General features: G+C 38.8%; 1 protein-coding gene across 2 annotated transcripts; it reads right to left on the minus strand.

Moving 5' to 3' along the window:
- Positions 1 to 584: 584 nt before the first annotated feature.
- lrp12 (low density lipoprotein receptor-related protein 12) lies at positions 585 to 16,609 on the minus strand. Of its 2 annotated transcripts, XM_048201951.1 has the most exons (7): positions 15,670 to 16,609; positions 12,813 to 12,869; positions 11,843 to 11,978; positions 8,811 to 9,013; positions 5,425 to 6,526; positions 4,979 to 5,111; positions 585 to 1,994 (listed from the first exon to the last, which is right to left on the minus strand). In XM_048201951.1, exons 1-7 carry the CDS (start codon positions 15,734 to 15,736, stop codon positions 1,071 to 1,073), a joined length of 2,622 nt encoding a protein of 873 aa, XP_048057908.1. In that variant the 5' UTR covers positions 15,737 to 16,609; the 3' UTR covers positions 585 to 1,070. The 2 variants fall into 2 exon arrangements, with proteins under 2 accessions (XP_048057908.1, XP_048057909.1); XM_048201952.1 differs by lacking the exon at positions 15,670 to 16,609 and having other exon boundaries at positions 12,803 to 12,866.
- Positions 16,610 to 21,994: the final 5,385 nt, after the last annotated feature.

Raw genomic sequence — 21,994 nt, forward strand, 5'->3', positions numbered from 1 at the left:
ATAGCTCCCTCAGATTATACCGTTATAAATAAATGACCCTCGCTCATATTTGCATGTAACGCACATAGTACCACTGCAGCAGGGACCAAACTCGCACTGAAATGAACAAACGTACCAAACTTTTGTTCGATATCCAAATTTTTGCAAGTAGTTAAAAGAATAATTTTACTCAAAAGGAAAATTCTGTTATTTGTTCATCTGTTCCAAACCCATCTGACTTTCTTCTATGAAATACAAAATTACTTTGAAGGATTTTTTTTTTTTTTTTACTCCTAAAACAAAAAACTTTGCAGAATGTCCAAGCCACTCTTTTCCATACAATAGGAACAAAAAAGAAATAAGTCCATATGACTTTGCGTTAATAGTTGAAAATCGCCCCCACCCAATAAACCAGAACCAATGGCATTTGATGCCAAATCTAACACAATGTACCTTGATACGCCATATGCGCATGTGCCGTTTTATCATCGTTTTAGACGCCTGACAGCCCGTCACGATTCACTTTCACTGTATAGAAAAAAGCTTTGAGGACATTATTCAAAATAACTCCGCAAATATTATGTCTGGAACAACATGAGGTTGAGTGAGTTTTTGGGTCAACCATTCCTTTAATAAAACAAATGTGACATCAAATGTACAAATAAATTAAAAGGTTAGATAACAAATCCCTCCGAGGGCTCGGATGTGTTCAGTTTTTCACTGTTCCACACTGTCCAGGATAGATACATTTGTTTGTGCTGCTTTCCCATACTGAGAACTGCAGATTAATGGCCCACTCTCTACTCTATGTGAGCTTAATTTGACTCTTCAGAAAAATAGACTTTGACCTGGTAAACATCTCAATGAATACTAATATTGCACAGTGGAAGGGACAGTGGGATTGGGGAGTTCTCGTACTCTGTATGATTTTTACAGACTGGTCTTTAAAAGTACCTGATTTCTGAAGCTCTTCGTTTTATAAGAGGACACGTGTCTAAAGACATTCAACCTCCGCTCCACTAGGGGGCGATAACAGAAATGGCAAGCTGTGAGCAGGGGCATTTTAGTCATATGGGTAGTTCTTCTGCATCTTAACAGAGCAGCAGTGACTCATCATCACTAGTTTCTGTTTTTGCCGTCGCCTCCAGACAAGCGTCTGGGATCTGCGCCGTATGGACAATTCCACAGTGTTCACAGGGGCCGTCCCTACCCACCAGCCGGCCTCTGAGAGAGACGGCAGTGGGGGCGAGGTGGGGCACAAAAGCCTGCTCCAGGCCTTGTTCCAGCAGGGGCCTGGAGCTCTCATCACTGTCCAGGGAGCCGGCGTCCGAGACAGGAATGAGGAGCTCCACGTCATCCTCGTCCTCACCCCTAATCCCGACACCAGTACAGCCCGCACTTCCTTGCTCCAGTTGCCGCAGAGGGCTGTGATTCTGCCCAATGCCACTTGACCCTCCGTCGCCAGAGCGACCTAGAGAGAAACGAATCCAGCGCAGGCTGCGGGTGACCCGGCTTAAAGCACTGCTGAAGGGGCTCCTTGCAGAAGTAGCAGTAGTAGTACACGGAGGTCCAGTTACTCCAGAACTTTCTGAGATACTCTCAGAGATGCTGCTCTCTCGGCTGACCAGTGGGGCAGAGCTGGCAGACACCGAGACGATGGCTTCCACGGCTGTTGTAGGGGGAGTTTTCTGTGGTAGTGGGGCCATCAGGCCTCCAACAGCTCCGGGGACATCCCTGCGGGGATGGTGGTCACTTTCAGTGTCTGTGTCATCGGAGTCCAATGGCAAGAGTCCACGGTGAGAGCCAAGCCTCTCCGGCTCACGTGCCGAGGCATTGCCATCAGTACCCTCTTCAGTGTCTGCAGACACTAGCGCAAGAGAACCAGATCGCCGTGAACGTGTGAAATTGAACAGGCGTCTCCAGATGTTGCCATGGCGCCCTGTGGTGGGGAGTCGGATTGAGGTGAATCCCAGCTGAGAACGGACTGCCAGTCTTAGGTTTTCTAAAACAGATGCCTGAAAGAACAACAGGTAGTGTTACCTAATGTCATCCATAACATGCAGGACAAACATCATGCTTTCTATTGTCTGGGAACATCTCGAGATCAGTCAGATAGCAACTTTGTGCAAATTATAGAGATAACAGGCTTGGCTTATCAATATTCATTTTGTGTGGTAACATTTACCCAATACATCAAATAAAATGGAGACATTGGTGAGTGGGTAAGTGATTTCATGCAAAAATTCCTCTTTAATGCCAAAACCCCTGGAGCTTCAGGTCTAAACAGAAAAACTTTGCTTTTGGGCATGAATAGACATGGTAGTTTCTGCCCAAACATGGAGGAGGAACAACCATAAGTCCTTTTGCCTCAGTTCACACCAAGAATGATAACTAAAGGTTTAATAACTGTTCTAATTTTGTGACAAAAGGAAATTCCACACAACACAAGGGAATTATATATTTGGAATAAGTTTCAGAATGTTTTTTTTCCAGCTGAACAATAATAATAATAATAATATTATTATTATTATTATTTTTATTATTATTATTAATAATAATAATAATAAAAAAAAAAAAATAATAAAATCAGAATCCACTGAGCGAAAGCATTAAAGGCGGCAGACGACATAACGTGCGCTTAAGGCCCCGATATACTTGAAGTAAAATCAAGGAACAAACTGATGACATAATTTTGAACAAAATCAGGCCAAGATGAGTTCGAAACTGCTTGCCAAAGCAAACTTTCTGGAAAAGTCTGCACAAGGTGGTAAACACCTTTGAATTCCCATTGGTCCATGGTGATTACATAAAAGGTAGGCGTGTGTTGAGGCTCCGCCTCCTTTCATGTGGAACTTGTCTGGTTAATTTAATTTCTTTTGTTGAGTCCATCAAGGTCAGACGTCCACGGGTAAAAACACAAACACACTGGAGAGTCGCTTTATAGTAGAAAATGAAGTTGTACCCATGATAAAATGAGACACTGAGACTGTTTTTCATGTTAAATACTATAAAGCTGCATGCTTTTAAGCAATCTATTGTATAAAGTGCTATATAAATAAATGTAACGAAAAAAAACGTGCAAACATCCACGTTGCTTTGATCAGATGCTTTTCTTATGCCTTTAAAAAAAAAAAAAAAAAAAAAAAAAAAAAAAGCTAGATGTTTTCTCATTTTTGTTGTGTGTAAAGCGCACAGCACATTTTTGCATATTCATCTAACCAATCGCTCTCAGCAGTGTTGGATGTTCGCTAACAGTATATCACTGCTCAGGTATTTTAAACTTTTTACCCCTAAACGAAGAACTCTGCTGTGAGTACATCGGGGCCTATATAATACAAAGCATTTTAGTGCATTGTTGTGGATGCTAATATAGCTATTGTACTTTGTGTATTAGGGGTGGGAGGGAAAATAAAAAAATAATTTGATCCATTGATGCATCACGATTCTCTCTGCAACGATTTTGGATCGATTCTAATCATTTCAGAATCGATTCTGAGCTTAGATTTTATTCAGATTGTGTGCTTTAGGAACACCCGGATTCTGCTTGCTTCCAATTCCTCACACGCATACATCACTCGAACCTTCCGCAAAATAATCATTCATAAAGTTCGGAAAGGTTGAAGTGAATTACAATGACATTCGCGAACTTCACTGCACAGGATACATTGTGAGAGACGCCTGCTTTGATGTTGCGGTGCGCGGTCTCGCCCGTCGGTACTTTCATTACAAATGCTTTATGAAGGTATCATTTATGTCATTTGGAATGCAGTGGACTTATACATTTAAAATATGAAACTCACAGAAAGCTGCTATCCATTTCAAATGCTGACTCTGTTTGTGAAGAGTGCTCGCGCATGAGGCTGTGCGTGACTCTGTGCAAGTGGTTTCATATGCTTGCGTCTCAAAATGGTTTTATGATGCAAAAGTAATGTAAACACAGCCAGTTTTGTCTTAACGGATTAAATTGACAGGACAAACCGCATTACTTGAATTTCAAAAGATCCATGCGTGAACGCAACTTATTAGATCTCCCGCTGTCTATGATGTAACAATTAAACGACAGTAAACATGAGAAAGAAAATGTTCAGATAATCTAAAATACTGAAAAGCACTTTTGTTTATTGCTTGTAATATGTTCCATTGCTCCTCTTTATTATTTGGTAATTGCTTGTATGTTTTAAAGTTATATTAGTTTAAAATTCTTAACATACAATTGTTTAATTTTTTTCAATTTGTAAATTATTTTTAGAAGTAGGCCTACTTATAATTACTTATGTAAGGATTTTAAAGGTCCCGTTTTTCGTGTGTTTTTGAAGCTTTGATTGTGTTTATAGTGTGCAATATAACATGTGTTCATGTTTCGCGTGTAAAAAAAACACAGTATTTTTCACATAATTTACTTATCTGTATACCGCTGTTTCCACTGTCATAAAAACGGGCTGATGACTTCCTTGTTCTATGAAGTCCCTCCTTCAGAAATACGTAACGAGTTCTGATTGTGCCAGCGGTTCCTGTGTTGTGATTCGACAGCTCTGAGCGAACCTTGCCCGGAAAGGTCACGCCTCTTCCATAACGTGGAGATGCACGCGCTCAGTGTTATTTTAAACATGTCTTTAATTTTACCCTATCAATCTGAGCCGGAATCAGACCCGGTGATTGGACTGCGGGATGAAAATAACAGCGTTTCGACGACATGGCGACAAACACACTCTACAAACGCAACTCTTGTGTATTCCTGTGGGCGGAGGTTAGTCAAAAAACTGTTTTAGTGACGTCATTAAAGAAGGAAGTAGAGGGATGTAGTCCAAACTGGCCTTTCGATGTAGGCGACTTCTGATAAATAAAATATCTCGCTTGGCATTGAACTTTGAGCTTTAAAATTTTACAGATTTGATTTATACTCTAACAACAACATTACACACTAACTAATGTTTGAAACATGGGATCACGAAGAACGGGACCTTTAAGGTTAAGTCGGTAAACTAATTGGTCTTCTTACCTGATTTCCAGAGCAGACAGGAAAATCTTCCACTGGGGGGATCAGTCCTTGAGCAATCAGCTGCCCATATGAGGGAGGGGCTTCTCTTCTCAGTAACTCAGCTTCCACTCTAGAAAGCTGAGTCTCAAATGACCTGCAAGAACCACCAACCCATTAATTGGTAGTTGACAAGAGAACAGTCACAGAAGCATACACTGATAAGCTGCTAAATAATTTTTTCCTAACAATCAATTTCTATTTTAGCTTAAGGGTACGTTTTACACGACAACGATGTACAAAAAAGGAGTTTACGAAGAGACGATAATGGTATCGTTTTCAAAAGTTTGCATTTTCAGGCCTCCAAAACGCTGTTGTCGTGTAAATGTACTAAAACGCATAAAAAGTTTTCCATTTTAAGTTGAAAACGGTGTCTTGTAAACGGCCCCATAGTCTGGCCATTAACTTACCTGCGCTCAAACATCCTGAGTGAATACAATTTGCAGGTGCAGCCCAGAGCAATGACAAGCAGCAGGCCACAGATCAGACTCCCGATTACAGCGGCAGTAATTACTCGTGTGGGTACAATTACTGGACAGCTCTCTTCATCACTTCCATCCCCACAGTCGTCTTGTGCATCACACACCCAGCTTTCAAAAACACAGCGGTTGTTCTTGCAGTGGAAGTTTCCAGGTTGGCAGAAAAAGCAGTTCTTCTCATCGGAGCCATTTGGGCAACGGTTCTGGTAGTTGCACCGGTCAGAACGTGGGTAGCAGGCACCGTTTCGTGAGCATGGGAACTCATCCTCCTGGCAGTTGCTGCAGTTGAGCTCGTCCCTGCCATTGGGACAGTGCCAGTAGCCGTCACAGCGCTGTTGTTCAGTGTAGCAACCCCAGTTCCCTCCACATGGGATTTCCCAAGGCAAACAGAAGCCATCTACTTGATATGTAACATTAAAGCCTCGAGCTGCATTGATTTTGTCTGCATAAAAGTGTATCCGAAGCTGTCCTGAAGATGACACCACCGCTACAGGGGCTCGAGAGTCAAATGCCGTCAACACACGCAACAGACGCCTTGGGTTCTCCTCTAATCCATCGTAGACTTTAACATAATCGCCATAACCTGTGCCATCCAGCTTGAAGTCCATAAAGCGTAAGATAACCTTACGGTGGTCACCAGTGTCGATCAGCCAGGTGCAGTTACTACCAGGCGGATAAAAGTCAGGATAGTTGGGTGAGCTGAAAGTACCGTAGAAATTGCGCAGCCATTCGCCACAGGTGGGTACGTCACAGTCGATCTCATCACCCAAGTCTTGACAGTCAATGCTACCATCACATTTGAGGGACTCTGGCAGACAGGTGTAAACACGGGTGTAGCGCGAGAGACAAGGGAACTGGTTAAAGGCGCAGGGTTGGAAGGAGAAGAACGCGGAGGGGTTTGGCTGTACGCACAGCTCCTCGTCTGAGTTATCGCCACATTCATCCATGGTGTTACACTTCCATGACTCCGGGATACACTTCCCATTAGCACAGTGGAATTGGTCAGGCTTGCAACTGGCTTCTTCTGATTTCCCTACAAATTACAAACAGATATTATGCTTTTGGATGGACATAAGCATTAGCAGTAATGTTTGATTTATACATTTTTAGAAGATTTGTTTCAGAGGATGTTTATAACATGCAACAGCCATAGGTAAGTCTAAGATCTACAGCTATAGTTAGCATTAAGTCTAAATAGCCAAACCCTAAAGAGTCTATGATATTCTGGTCTCTAGACAGGACTTATTTCACTTAATCAATGCAAGCCTGTGAGCTCTAATCCCATTTTATCACTGGCCGAGTTGAAATTGATAGGGTTGGGAGTAGAGTTGTCAAAAGTATCGACTTCAGTACCTAGTCGATACTGAAATTTTAAAAATGTGATGTTTTGTGACCTGTTGAGCGGATTCATAAACACTTCTGATTGGCCACTGAGTTCATGGCTCATCGGATATGTCTGCGATTGGCTTCAATGATCAACGCTATAGTCATCAATGACGCTCTTCACCAAGTTAAAGGTCATTATATAGTAAAAACAAATATTTAACGATTAAATTTTCTGGTTTTAATGATAATTACTTAGAATTAATTTATGATTTATATATGATTTGTATAATATGATCTATATTTTTAATAATCCATTACACACAGGCATGTTTAGTTTAACAGTTGTTAAGCATTTAGTTTCAATGAATATTAATATATAGATCATATGTAATATAAATAAGGTGTAAATATACTCTTTAAATATGATTACATCATACATGTGACCTTGTATGTAACTATATAAACTAACTCCACAACTTTCACTTGCACTGCTAGAGAAAGAGCATTTCTTTTATTTGTCCTCTTTCACAGACAAGTATTTTCCATTAGTGTAAACGCGTTTAAGTTCATTTTCAGCAAAAGAGTTTTGAATCACGCTGGCTCTCTCGCGAGAAGTGAATCAGTTTATCTCTGTTGCAAGGCATGTGATTGGCTGTTCACCACTGATGTCACAGATTCATATGCACATGCTCCACAAACTCAGGATCAAAGCCTGAGTTGACAGAGAAAGTTGATGATCAGCATCATGGTACCAGCAAAGCCGGATTGGAGTGGTTTGGTTTTGTCAACTCAAAACTAATCCTATAACCCTGGGTTTGTTCAACTACCATCAAGGTACAGGCCCCAGGTGTCTATCGCGGATAAATAGACGCTTGCTTTCAAATTCAAACAGTTCCGTGCGTTGATCATTGTAGCCAATCACAGACATATCCGATGAGCCTATCAACACAATGGCCAATCAGAGGCATTTACGAATCCGCTCAACAGCACTAAAAGCGCCACATTTTTAAAATTTCAGTACCGATAGGTACCAAAGTCGGTACTTTTGACAACACTAGTTGGGAGGTTTTCCAAACTTAATTTTGAGCAAGTGACAATAGTGAGTGCTTGCTATAGCAAGAAAAAAAAAAAAAAAAAAAAAAACTGATTCAAGAACAAAGCCAAGTTAACCTGTTCTTGAAAAGCATGGCTATTTCAATTAACCAAAGACAATTTGGCCACATTCACATTACATGGTTCAAGTGACCCAATTCCATTTTTTATTCTCCCAGGTGGCACAGATCGGATACGACCCACAAACTTGCAAGCAGGAAAAAAGCACATTGATTCCGATATTCCCAGATCAGTTTCAGGCCTCATTCATATGTGGAAATAAATCTGATATGAATCGGATACGTGCATTTGCGTCTGCCAGGTAAGCAGATAAATCAGATATTCAATGACGGTGGCAAATGAGGTCAACTCAGGTGGACACCAACCACAGCGATTAGAGCAGCTACATTCACCCAGGCTGCAACAAGGACTCTCCTCTTTTTTTCTCCACCTTAAGAGAGCAATGTTTTCCTGACCTTTAAAGATGGTGTGAAAAGCAAAAGCTTGTATTATAATTTTGTCTGCATGCATTGCAAATCACACCCTTTTTTCTTCCTTTTCGGCCTAAGCTTTTCCAGGTCAGTACGTCTATCTTGGGTTGTTTCACCAAGTGTATAGAGTAAATGCAGATAACGGATATGGGTCACTTTTAAAAGGTGTAAGCTGGTCATCCAAAAAAAAAAAAAAAAAAAAAAAAAAAACGAACAACAAAAAAAAATACGGAGAGCCAACAAATCAAAATTGGGTACCTAGACCTGCAGTGTAAACGCAGCCTATGAGATAGACAAGAGAAAATTAACAAATGTTGCGTGGCAGTGCCACACAGTGTTAAAGGCATCTACGTAACTGCATCCTCTATGATGCAGCAGTATTTAAAGGGATATAAATAGCAAGTCTACCTGTTATGTAAGAGAGCCTGAAGCCCTTTCCAGTCATGCTGTCATCAGAGTGGAACTTGATCCACACGTGATCCTGAGAGGAAATGTAAGGGGCCGGAATGGATGAGCCACAGGCCCGGTACCCATCTAGGTTCTTGTAGGTGCCAATGGAGATCCAGTCTAAACCACATCGGTGCGAGCTCTGAATTTCAAAGTCCTGAAAACTAAAAGTACAACCAATTTTAAGTACAAGAACATCAGGTATGTGCACAACAGTATAAAAAACAGCATCCCTGTAATCAATAAGATAAACAGCTCATTAATAATTTAATGAGTTAACTGACATTAGATAAAGGGTTATGTCTTGTTGCATCCTATGTCTCAAACTGCAACAGATCATGACTTCCATATATATTATTAAATAGTACCAAAGAAACATGATGCTGGGAAAAGCTCTACCAAACTAAAGACATTTTAAAAAGGAGGTATATGTGGGCCACATGTCTCGCTGAAAACTGGACCAATCATCTCCCAGCAGCTCCCATTGGCAGAATTAGTGAATTGTTGTGTTAACCACAAAAATCACATCCTGTGGAAAAAAATAACCATTGGTTCTATTTCTGTGCCAGTAACCATGGACACCATTCTTGGATAAAGACACAAACAAATGCTCTGATTGAGGCAAACAGGCTGTACAAGAATAGAACAGATGCAGAACAAATACAGAAATATAGAACCATTTCAAAGGGAGTTTGTTTGAGGTGTCAGTAAGTGAAGGAAAAAAAAAAAAATATATATATATATATATATATATATATATATATATATATATATATATATATATATATATATATATATATATATATATATATATATATATATATATATATATATATATATATATATATATATATATATATATATATATATATATATAAAATTATACATTTATAATTTTTTTATGGCCGATGTCACTATCTTAGTGTAGGGTGGCCGATGGCGATATATAACTTCTTGAACTTCTGTAAATTTCTCGCTTAATAATTGCGAAAGCTGCGGGAATGTGTAGAATTATGCGCAATCCCGCGCCCGAATTCAGGCCCTGATTATATTGAGGTGTTTTGCAACTTCAGTATAGTCGTGATTTATTGCAACGTCTGCTGCTGCCTTAAGGCAGGAACACACCAAGCAGACGGTCGGCTGTCTTCGTCGCCCGACTAAGTTTTCTCAGTGTGTTCCGCACCGTCGGCTGAAGTTGGTCCTCGTCTGCTTTTTTTCGGCCGATTTGAAATGTTGAATCGGAGTCAGAACTCGTCGGTCCATCTGGCCATCTAATCATTCTGATTGGCTGTTCAGATACTGCCACCTGATGGTTTGGAAAGGCATTTCATCTCACGCAGGCGCAGAACAGGCGTGCTACTTGGCCGTCGGCTGTTTAGCGTTGGTTTTGTGTGTCAGGGCAACTTTGGACACAGACGCTGCCGACGTGAGCCAACCCTGCAGTCTGCTTTCGTCACCACTAGTTCGTCGGCATCGGCTTGGTGTGTTCTGGCCTTTACATTTGAGAGACAACTGATGTGTGATCACTGAAGCAGCTTCAGTTAGCAAGTGCTTTCGGTGTGAGTGTGCAAATCTTTCCATGCTTTTAGCCTTCCAGGCCGATTGGCCGGACTTGCAACTCCCAACAAATCAGATGGGAGGTGGGCGGAGCTTGCTCTAGGCCACAGAGTGGTGCGTTCAGACAGAGGTGGCTGCATCAGAGCCAAATAGCGCATTTCAAAATTAAATTATTTTATCGGCAAATCAGTTTTGAAAATGACCAATACCAATAACCAAAGTGCCGATAATCGGCCAGGACGATAATTGGTCGGCCCCTAATCCTATCACAGCATTTTCACAAATAAAAAAAAACTATGTAAAAAAAAAATATATATAAGAAAAAAAGGGCACTCAGTAATCTGGTAAGTTTGTGCACACTAGGAATCTTTTTTTTTTCTTTTCTTTTTCTTCAAATAAAGAGAAGGTAACACTAACTTTACATACAGCACAGTGAAAATGACAAATATGCCACTGGGAAACTGGATAAAGCACAGCTTAGTTTGAAATCAAGGGTTTCAAGTTTGTCAATCGTGCATCTCCAGTGACAACTGTACTCTCCTGTATGCATTCAATTCGCACAGACTGACTGTCAAGCACAGAACAACACGTCAGAGCTCAACGCTAAATATTTTTTCTGGTTCAAATTTTTACTTTTCTTGCCAAAATTTTCACTGGCCCCATCACAAGAAAATAAATAAATAAAATAAAATAGGCCAAGTTATTATTTTAGTTGTTTCTTTTTATAAATGTAACCTTAATAAATAAAGTTATGACACCAAAAACTAGTAGTAATAATATTTTATAACTAGTCAGAAATAAAATAAGAACAATCAATTACGAGCAATGGCACAAAAAAAAAAAAAAAATAAATAAATAAATACTACAGAACAAACACATACAAATCTTCTTTCCAGGTTTTTCATGTAGGGTCTAAACTAGATTCAGGTAATGTAAAGAGAAATGTAAAATATCACTGCATAGTCTTCACTGTATAAATATAGATTAACCCTTATTAAACTTATTCAATCAAGAACAGCACAAGATTTTTTTCTTTCTTTTGTTTAACATAACAGACCGCAGCAGGAATATGAGGCTGCTGTCACTTTAAGAGCTGCACATATACAATATACTGTTACACGCATCTTATCTCACATTTACGTTCACTTAAGACATAACCGACTATGTTTACGATGATACTCGACAATTTTGTGTGAATTTGTCCGTGCAAGATGAAAGTGCGGTGAGGCACGGCATTCGGGGTTCTGAGTACTTAATGACAATTTTCATTTTTGGGTGAACGAACCCTTTAACAGTTCAATTAATAACGTATCAAAATAAAAGTCCCGCTTCTGACACATTGCCAATCAGGAAAACTTATCGGCTGATGCCGAAAAAAATTATTATATACATTTATTTTATATATATAGTGGTATTGTATTGTGGTGAGGTGTTACCTGATGGTGATGATCTCTCCAGGGTTGGCCCTGATGTTCCAGCTGCAGTTGATTCGAGAAGGGTATTCAAAGGGCCAGCCAGGGCTGGTTATCACTCCACTGGATGCCCTTATCTGCTCCGCTACATCTCCACAGGCTGGAGAAGACCACAAAAACATAAATATTAGGACCCTGCACACACATTTAAGCACATAATGGGTTTATAAATACACAGTAGCACTGTCCAAAACCAAGTTAACTATCTCTTAACCAATATGAAACCTTGTAAATTACTTATTTGGACATGCTACATTGCATATGCTCCATATAAAAAACCCTCTTCATGTAAAGCAGACAGAACATTTCATAATTGATTCCAAGAGTAAAAAAAAGAAAAAAATATATACCATATATATTTTGTCTAAAAGTTCATTTTTAGTTAGCTTAAACCATTTTAGTCCTTTTTTCAGTAGTGAATGAAATATGTTAACATTTCTGCTGACATCATTCAGAATAAATGTTTCCAAAATATTTCCATTACAAATGATGCTGCTTTAGACTTAAAGGCAGAGTGGACACCAAAATAGTGAATTGTTAAATACATTTGCAATGTAACCTAATAACATGGGTTCCAGAACTCACCCTCAAAACAATGCTAGAAATACAGCTGCCTGCTAATGAAATGGGGTGGATGAAAGAGTAGCAAGTAAGCTTTCAGTTAAAAGTTAGCCAGGCAAGAGGTAACATGTGGGTTGCAGACTAATCTGGGCTAAATATCAAAAGCCTTTATGCCTTAAATTCCTTAAAAAAAAGAAAAAGAAAAAAAAAAAAAGAGAGAAAAAGACATACAGCTCCCTACAAGCTATGTTTGAGGACTCAATGCTTTGGATATCAGTCACCCATACAGAGTTTAACCTGATTAAGTGTCTATTTTGCTCGGAAGATTAACAAGATCCATAAACTGGGTCTGTGAACCAAAACAGAACTTTACCGTTTGACATCCCAGATACATATACATTCTCGCTGTGCTCCGAAGAAACTGCATTTCCTGTAAAAACACAGACAAAAAAAAAAAAAAAAAAAAAAAAAAAAAACACAACAGTTAGCCTATTCCCACTGAACAAGATGCATATGATGCTGCAGAAATCAACATGTGTAGATGAAAACCTAAAGGGAGCAAAGACATGATCCTTTAAACTTGATCTGGTGTGCAGGAGACCTTTGAAAATCAAAGGTTTAAATTTCATCCACAGTTGGAACAATGTAAGAACCAAACCAATTTTAAAATAGCGCAGTTGTGTGCAACAGACTGACCCAGAATGCTTCCCACATTTCAAGTAACAAAGAGAAATTTGGTTCGAACAACCACAGTAATTCTGAATACACAATGCTTTACTTCAAAATCAGAATGCAAAGGGAGTAGTGCCAAAAAAACAAAAACAAAATATTGGCAGACTGGGAGTTTCTGCTGTATCTAATTTATATAAGTATTTTTCCAGTCAATATGTGTTTATCATAATATCATTATAGTGATATATTTTAGGGAAACTCCCTCCATTATTCATTTTTTAAAGTGGAATAGATATGAAAATAAAACTGAATCTGTTGGCCATTTGCCACACGCTTACCAAAACTAAGACAGGTTTTTCATCCCAGAGTGAATCACTTGGTTGACAGTGAAAGGGTTGTAACGTTTTTAGTATTATCTTTCCGGTTTAGTGGTTAAAAAGGTATTACCTTCATCGCAGTTGAAATATGGCTTCGATCAGTTAGAACAAGTCAAAACATTAGCCAAGGGTTATGCGGGTCATATATGTATATATACACACACACACCACATAACTGAGAGGTTTAGAAATTCAATTTCTGGCTATATCCAATTCCAAAAGCATACTACTCTTCTATTTCTACAGTATAATGTTGGTGTACTATTTACAATATACTACATTTCTGTATGCAAGAACACAAAAAATGTAAGTCCTGAAGAGCCCTCATTGTTTGAGCTTGCTGATCATCTGTTGGGGATTCCCTTATGTCTGTTTGCTTACAGCAGCTGAATGCATGATGGGAGCACAGCAAAGTAGAAAACATCCACATTCAAACATAGGCATGCAAACCTGGCCTCTGCCATACAACAAATGTACAACAACTGATGGATACGGTGGATATTTTAGCTTGCCTATTTCAATAGGTCAGTTGTAATATCCCCAGCAACAAATCTGACAACTGGAACAGATGGATCGGTCTTTATGATACTTAACAAGCAATCTTGAATAACTATTGGGTGTTAATAAAACTTTACACTGATTTTTCTGTTAAAGGGTTAGTTCACTCAAAAATTATTACTCGCTCACACGTCGTTCCACGTCTCCATTCATCTTCGGAACACAAATTAAGATATTTTTGATTAAATCCGATGGCTCAATGAGGCCTGCATTCACAGCAATGACACTTCCTCTTTCAAGATCCATAGAGGTACTAAAAACATATTTAAAACAGTTCATGCGAGTTCAGTAGTTCTAATTTAATATTATAAAGCGACGAGAATATTTTTTGTGTGCCAAAAAAATAAATAAAATAATGACTTTTCAACAAAAGAGTGATGGGCCGTTTTCATAACACTGCTTCAGAGCTTTACGAATCGAATCAGTGACTCGGATCTCCTATCAATCTATTCTAGTCGCTTTATAATATTAAAGGTAGAACTACTGAACTCGCATGAACCATTTTAAATGTGTTTTTATTACCTTTATGGATCTTGAGAGAGGAAATGTCATTGCTGTGAATGCAGGCCTCACTGAGCCATCGTATTTAGTCAAAAATATCTTAATTTCAATGCTCCGAAGATGAACGAAGGCCTTACGGGTGTAGAATGACATGAGGGTGAGTAATAAATGACATTATTTTCATTTTTGGGTGAACTAACCCTTTAAATAATCAACTAGTGCAAGGCCAACTATAAGAAAGAGAATACTTTACAATAAGGTTTCATGTGTCAACATTACTTAACTACATTAGTTAACATGAACTAACAATGAAGAATACTTCTACAGCATTTATTCATAGTTAATCTCAATTTATGAATACATTTTTACAATCAAAGGTTGCATCTGTTAACATTAATGTACTGTGAACTAACGTGAACACTTTACTAGCATTAACAATGGTTAACAAATGCTGTAAAAATATATTGTTCAATGTTAAAGTTAGTTAACGCATTAACCTCCAGATGTATCATTCCAGCTAATGTTGTGCAATAAAAACACCCCTTCAAAAATAAAAGTGAAAGAAAGGGAGAGAAAAACAGAATTCCTCAAAACATGAAATGCAAACGTTAGAAAATCCCCTACCAGGGCAAATAAACAGAAGTGGAGGAGAAATAAAACAAGAGAATAAAGGGAAAAGGATTAATTTGTTTTGTTTTCAGTCAAGATGATGGGATTCAATCACAGAGATGGACAGACATGCTGTAAACAATAGAAGTCTTTGTTCCCTTTCATTCACTCACCCAGATCTGATCTCAAACACACAAGCCATGTCATCACATTCACTCAACATGTTTAAAGCGTGTCAGAGTTTCTATGGAAGTAATTAAATCAAACCCCATTTAACCATTAGAGAAGCCTCAATGTATGTGAATGAATAGCAGCACACTCTTTTCCTAAAGCAGTAGCACTGAAATATCACACCACTAATCAATAATTAAGCATGTAAGAATTATATTAGTAAATTAATGCTATTTTAACATAACCATAATAATTTGAGGAAAAACACATATACAGGGAGATTTCTGAGTAAAGAAATAGGAGAAAACTGTCTTGTACACAAACTGTAAAAAAGTGTCTTACCCATAAAAATGAAGAGTAGAAGTGTCCATAGCAAACAGGTCTTGTTTAGGCTCAAAATGTAGGCCATAATAGATTTAAATGATAAAATGTGCTACTCTGTAGTTTTAGTATCGCTGTTTATACACAAAGATGTGTTTGTTCTATAGAGAAGTATTACCAGAGACACGAGCGGTCCAACATTTCCTTTCGTTTCCTATTTCTACCTTGATAAAACTGATGTTAAAGCCAAACGAACGTCTTAGATAAACAATAACAATATATAAACATTAAAATCATCAATAGGATTGAATAAAAGCGATAATTTCCCTCAACAAAAAGCAAAGTGGGTGAAACCACAATCAGTCTTCCCAACAAAGGAGTCGCTAATGCTAACAGGCTAATGCTAATGTCAACCTACACCTCTAATCTAACATACTAATATCAAACCCATTGATTCATTTAGTGAATCTCTAGGGTAAAATTGACATTTATCTAATTAGTAAAGCAGCTGAATCATTTCCGATGTCCATTATTGATAGATTTCAAAATAAAATTACTAGATGCACCGGTGTTGACTAGCCGGTTGTGCTAGCGCTTTTGTTTAGCTCACGAGCTTCTTTAAAACATACACAAACAGTGTCCTTAAAAGCCTGAGACGAGATCAACACTAATCTATCGATGATCCGACGTGAAAGCGCTAATTCCAAGAGTATAAAGGTGTTAAATAGCCCTAATCCAGACAAATATAGCCACACACTGATCTACAGCATGATGCCGCTAACTGAAATTTGACCAAATCAAAATGAAAACTAGACGTCAGGCTTAATCAACAGCATCCTCGTCTGTTCCTCTAACTGAAATCCACATGCGGAATTTTGGCCTTTCCGATCGTTTATGTGTTGTTACAGCCGGGTATTTACCACCACAAACCAGCCCTTCCCCCCTCTGACCCTCTCTCTCTCTCTCTCTCTCTCTCTCTCTCTCTCACACACACACACACACACACACACACACACACACACACACACACAGAGAGTAGAAGTTTTCTTTCTTTCCTTCTTTGTTAAATTCAATGATTGATGAAAGTGAAATTAACCCTAAAACAGGCAAGAGTGGAAAATGTCCAGCAAAAAATCATTTCATATCACTTTTTATACCATCTGGACCTAAGTAAAACATAACCAAATGAATTTTAATACATTTGATATATTTTGGATTTTATGATGTTGATATATTTTGGATTTTATGACATGTTCAAGCAGGGGCGATTCTAGGGTCAGAGCTTTAGGGGTGCTGAGCACCCAATGAGCCCCACTGCCACCACCCACCCTCTTTTCACACAAAAACAAAAAATATGTCTATTGAAAAATAACTTTATCATTTTAACATTGATTCAACTAACTCCAAAATCCAGATTTTTTTTCTTTTTTTTTTAGCCTAGTTATTAATTGAATAACGAGACACAAATTCAATCGTGTTTGGTCCCATTTATTTGTGATCACAGTGCATACACACAAAACTTTTAGTCCAAAAGTGCGCACATTTGGAGAAATGCACGTTTACCTCAGATTTCATTAGATAGAATAAGCCGGGCCGCACGCCGGGTTTTAATTACCGAGGGCAGAAAATGTAGTATGCTAGGGGGGTTCGGGGGAATGCTCCCCCGAGAAGATTTAGATTTCCCTGGTGTACATATGTGCATTTTAAGACGTTTTAAGGCCAACAAATTGGATAACAATAGCTTTAAAACCATGTCAACAAATACATGCCTGCACAGTTTTGAGGCAGCTTTAATCGCATGTTTGGTAATTTCATGACTTAACTTACAACAGAACAACGACGGTCATTGCTCGCAGTTTCTTTTGCGCTTTATTTAAGCTATAATAAAGTAATTATGCAGCACGCGCCGGCGCATTTGCGCATGCAATTCTTGAGTGCGCGCCACGAGCACAGTATAACGGCTGATTGGACAGTCGTGTTCATTTTTCTGAGTTTTACCGACATAGCCTGACAACATCTCATCTGACTGCAGTTCACTGTTGTTCAACTGCTCCCTCGTCGTCACCTGTAGCCTATCTTTTCCGCGCTCGTTTGACTTGCGGCTGGCGCTGAGACGAAGTCGGAACGCGCGTCTGAAAAGTGTCCCGTTTGTTGTGGTCGTAAAGAGACAGTTCTATATAAACGCAGCGTTTTACTTGGCGATGTTTTAAAAAAAGATGTATATTTTTGGTATTTTATATGCTCTGTTGGTGGTTTGAGGAGTAGCACCACCCAGGGGCAGGGCCGCGTTATCCTAATGGGCAACATGGGCTGCAGCCCAGGGCCCCGAACACTGGGGGGCCCCCGAGACAATCCTCTTTTGCGTTTTAAAACGCATTGTCGTCACACACCTGAATCAAGAGTCACAGGCGCAGCGGACACGCACGCAGGAATACAACCAGGACAGTGGCGTAGCGTCTGGGTATGCACGTGCATATGGGCCTGGGTGGATTGGTGAAGATCCTTAGAAGATTGCGTTCGTTAGGCCAGGGCCCCGAGAAGGCTTAACGCGGCACTGCCCAGGGGGGATATTTTTTTTAATACTGACTCCAGTACTCACTGATATGGTTTCGGAATCGGAACAACTCTAAGTAAAGGAAAGAAGTGTGAGACACAGCTTTGGAGCAGCTTAGTTGATTGACAACACTACATAACGGGTTCTAACTCTGCGTGTGTTTCGCGCTGGATGACGGTCGTGCTGAGCAGTGCAGGTACAGAGGAGAAGTAGAAGAGAAGAGGATGACACCATTTGCTAAGGGGGATGTTTTCATTTTCATCCTTAACACATACATTTTAAACCACAAACTACAGAGTATGTTTTGGACATTATTTAACCTTGTAAAAGACGAACAAAAATTTTAGAATAACATTTCTTACTCCAAGTTTTAGGGGTGCTGAGCTCCTTTTTAGGGGTGCTGAAGCACCCCTAAAAAGGGGCTAGCCTCGCCCATGTGTTCAAGTATCCTAAAATTGAGGCATATCAATTTATTGTATTTTTACACTGCTGAATCTTCAACCTCAGGGATGGGCATTTCTAGCCCTTGGGTCCAAATGTCCTGTAGTGTTTAGCTCCATCCCTAATCAAGCATATAATGTAATTTATGTTAATTTTCTATTTAATCCTGAAGACTTTTGTTAGATTTTCCAGGTGTGTTTGATCAGGGTTGGAGCTAAACTCTGCAGGATGGTAGCCCTCCAGGAGCAGGGTCTAACGCCCCTTTTCTTCCATAAAATGAACCGTGTTAAACCCTGCAAGAAAATATCTAGTTAAAAATGAAAAGATGTAGTCAACTAAATGTAATAATATCAGTTTTAAATGTGAGTTTTACAACTCGAGTTCCAGAAATGTTGGGACGTTTTTTAAAATTTGAATAAAATTAAAACTAAAAGACTTTCAGATCACATGAGATAATATTTTATTCACAATAGAACATAGATAACATAACAAATGTTTAAATTTTATTCACAAAATGAGCTCATTTCAAATTTGATGCCTGCTACAGGTCTCAAAATAGTTGGGACGGGGACATGTTTACCATGGTGTAGTATCTCCTCTTCTTTTCAAAACAGTTTGAAGATGTCTGGGCATCAAGTTTATGAGTTTCTGGAGTTTTGGTGTTGGAATTTGGTCCCATTCTTGCCTGATATAGGTTTCCAGCTGTTGAAGAGTTTGTGGTCATCTTTGACCTATTTTTCGTTTAATGATGTGCCAAATGTTCTCTATAGGCAAAAGATCTGGATGGCAGGCAGGCCAATTCAGCACCCCATGCTGTTGTAATAGCTGCAGTATGTGGTTTTGCATTGTCATGCTGAAATACACAAGGCCTTCCCTGAAATAGACGTCATCTGGAGGGGAGCATATGTTGCTCTAAACCTTTCAGCATTCATAGTGCCTTCCAAAACAAGCAAGCTGCCCAAACCATATGCACTTTTGCACCCTCATACTATCAGAGATGCTGCCTTTTGAACTGAACGCTGATAACACGCTGGAAGGTCTCCCTCCTCTTTAGTCCGGAGGACACAGCGCCCGTGATTTCCAACAAGAATGTCAAATTTGGACTCGTCTGACAATAGAACACTTTTCCACTTTGAAACAGTTCATTTTAAATGAGCCTTGGCTTCCTTTTTGCATGATAGAGCTTTAGTTGGCATCTGCAGATGGCACGGCGGATTGTGTTTACCGACAGTGGTTTCTGGAAGTATTCCTGGGCCCATTTAGTAATGTCATTGACACAATCATGCCGATGTGTGATGCAGTGACGTCTGATGGCCCGAAGACCATGGGCATCCAATAAAGGTCTTCGGCCTTGTCCCTTACACACAGAGATTTCTCCAGTTTCTCTGAATCTTTTGATGATGTTATGCACTGTAGATGATGATATTTGCAAAGCCTTTGTAATTTGACGTTGAGGAACATTGTTCTTAAAGTATTCCAAAATCTTTTTACGCACTCTTTCACAGCTCTGCCAATCTACAGTTCTGAGAGACTCTGCCTCTCTAAGACATCCCTTTTATAGCTAATCATGTTACAGACCTGATATCAATTAACTTAATTAGTTGCTAGATGTTCTCCAAGCTGAATCTTTTTCTTGCTTATTCAGCCATCTTAAGACAATGTTCACAATTAATATTAGCAATTTTTTTATTATTATTTTTTTTTTTTGCTGAAGAAAAGTAAGATTAGTAAATTTAATATGTACTTTCTGCAAAATCAGAATGTCCTGCCCCATGGGTGGATGTGTTGGTTTTAGGTCAAAACGAGCACAGAAAATTTTAACCAAATCATGTGACTCACATACTCAAAACAGACTCAGCTATGATACTGATAACAATTTTATCATCATGCCTCCAACAAGAGACTAAAGAGTATGTATCTTGTGGTGCAAGATACATACTCACATTTCATGTCACTTTTTATATCATCTGGACTAAGTAAAACATATTCAAAGGAATTTTATTATATTTGATATATATTGAATTTTCTGAGTTGTATCTCCCAGGATATGTTGCCCTATTGGGGTATTTAAAAAAAGCCCAAGTCATCAATATTTCTATGATTTATTTTATGCAAAAATTATGTAATATGGAAAACATGCTTCATGTATAACATGTCTAAGTCATGTTAAGTCATATGTTGTTCATTGCCCACCACTATGTCCAAAGTTCAGAAGAGACAGGGTTAATGTGGAAGAACCCTGAGGATATACAGAGAGATATATAGCTGTTCTGTTTAACAAAGGCTTTGACCGTGGGGTCTCCCTCTCATAGTCAGAGAGGTCATTGCATTCAAGTGCCCTGTATTGTTGAGCTCAGACATCAGGGGTTGAAAAACTAACATCTGTCTCTATTCAAATGACCACGTGCCCATTACTGAACCTCTCAGTGAGTGACAGATGTTGTGTCATCCACGCATGCCCAATGACAGGGTTAAATCCGTTAGGAAGTAAACAGATGGTTCAGGATTTTTTGTTCTCATTGTCCAAAAGCTGTTGGAGTTAGTATTTTATTATGTAATTTTTCAGTCGCCCAAATCAGTTGTCCTCAAAGTCACTGTGTAATGTTCATACTGCCCACCACTTGCAATATTTTTTTTTGGCTAATCTGCTTTCTGTAGTACTCAGAAGAAAATTATATATTTAATTCAACATAAATCAAGACAAAGGATTTTCTGCAGTGTTGCATCATTTGTTGTGATGGAAATAACACCATTACTGTGGGACAATTAAATTATTTTCAAAAAAATACTGAAATGGTTTATGTTTGTTTTACTTATTGTAACAATTTATGATAGAAACCCTGCAAGAAAATATCTAGTTAAAAATGAAAAGATGTAGTCAACTAAATGTAATAAGATCAGTTTTAAATGTGAGTTTTACAACTCGAGTTCTAGAAATGTCGGGACGTTTTTTAAAATTTGAATAAAATTAAAACTAAAAGACTTTCAAATCACATGAGACAATATTTTATTCACAATAGAACATAGATAACATAACAAATGTTTAAATTTTACATTTTTATTCACAAAATGAGCTCATTTCAAATTTGATGCCTGCTACAGGTCTCAAAATAGTTGGGACGGGGGCATGTTTACCATGGTGTAGCATCTCCTCTTCTTTTCAAAACAGTTTGAAGATGTCTGGGCATCGAGGTTATGAGTTTCTGTAGACCTATTCTGGAGACCTATTTTTCATTTAATGATATGCCAAATGTTCTCTATAGGCAAAAGATCTGGATGGCTGGCAGGCCAATTCAGCACCCCATGCTGTTGTAATAGCTGCAGTATGTGGTTTTGCATTGTCATGCTGAA

This window comes from Megalobrama amblycephala, linkage group LG9, assembly GCF_018812025.1.
Source record: "Megalobrama amblycephala isolate DHTTF-2021 linkage group LG9, ASM1881202v1, whole genome shotgun sequence".
Lineage (NCBI taxonomy): Eukaryota > Metazoa > Chordata > Actinopteri > Cypriniformes > Xenocyprididae > Megalobrama > Megalobrama amblycephala.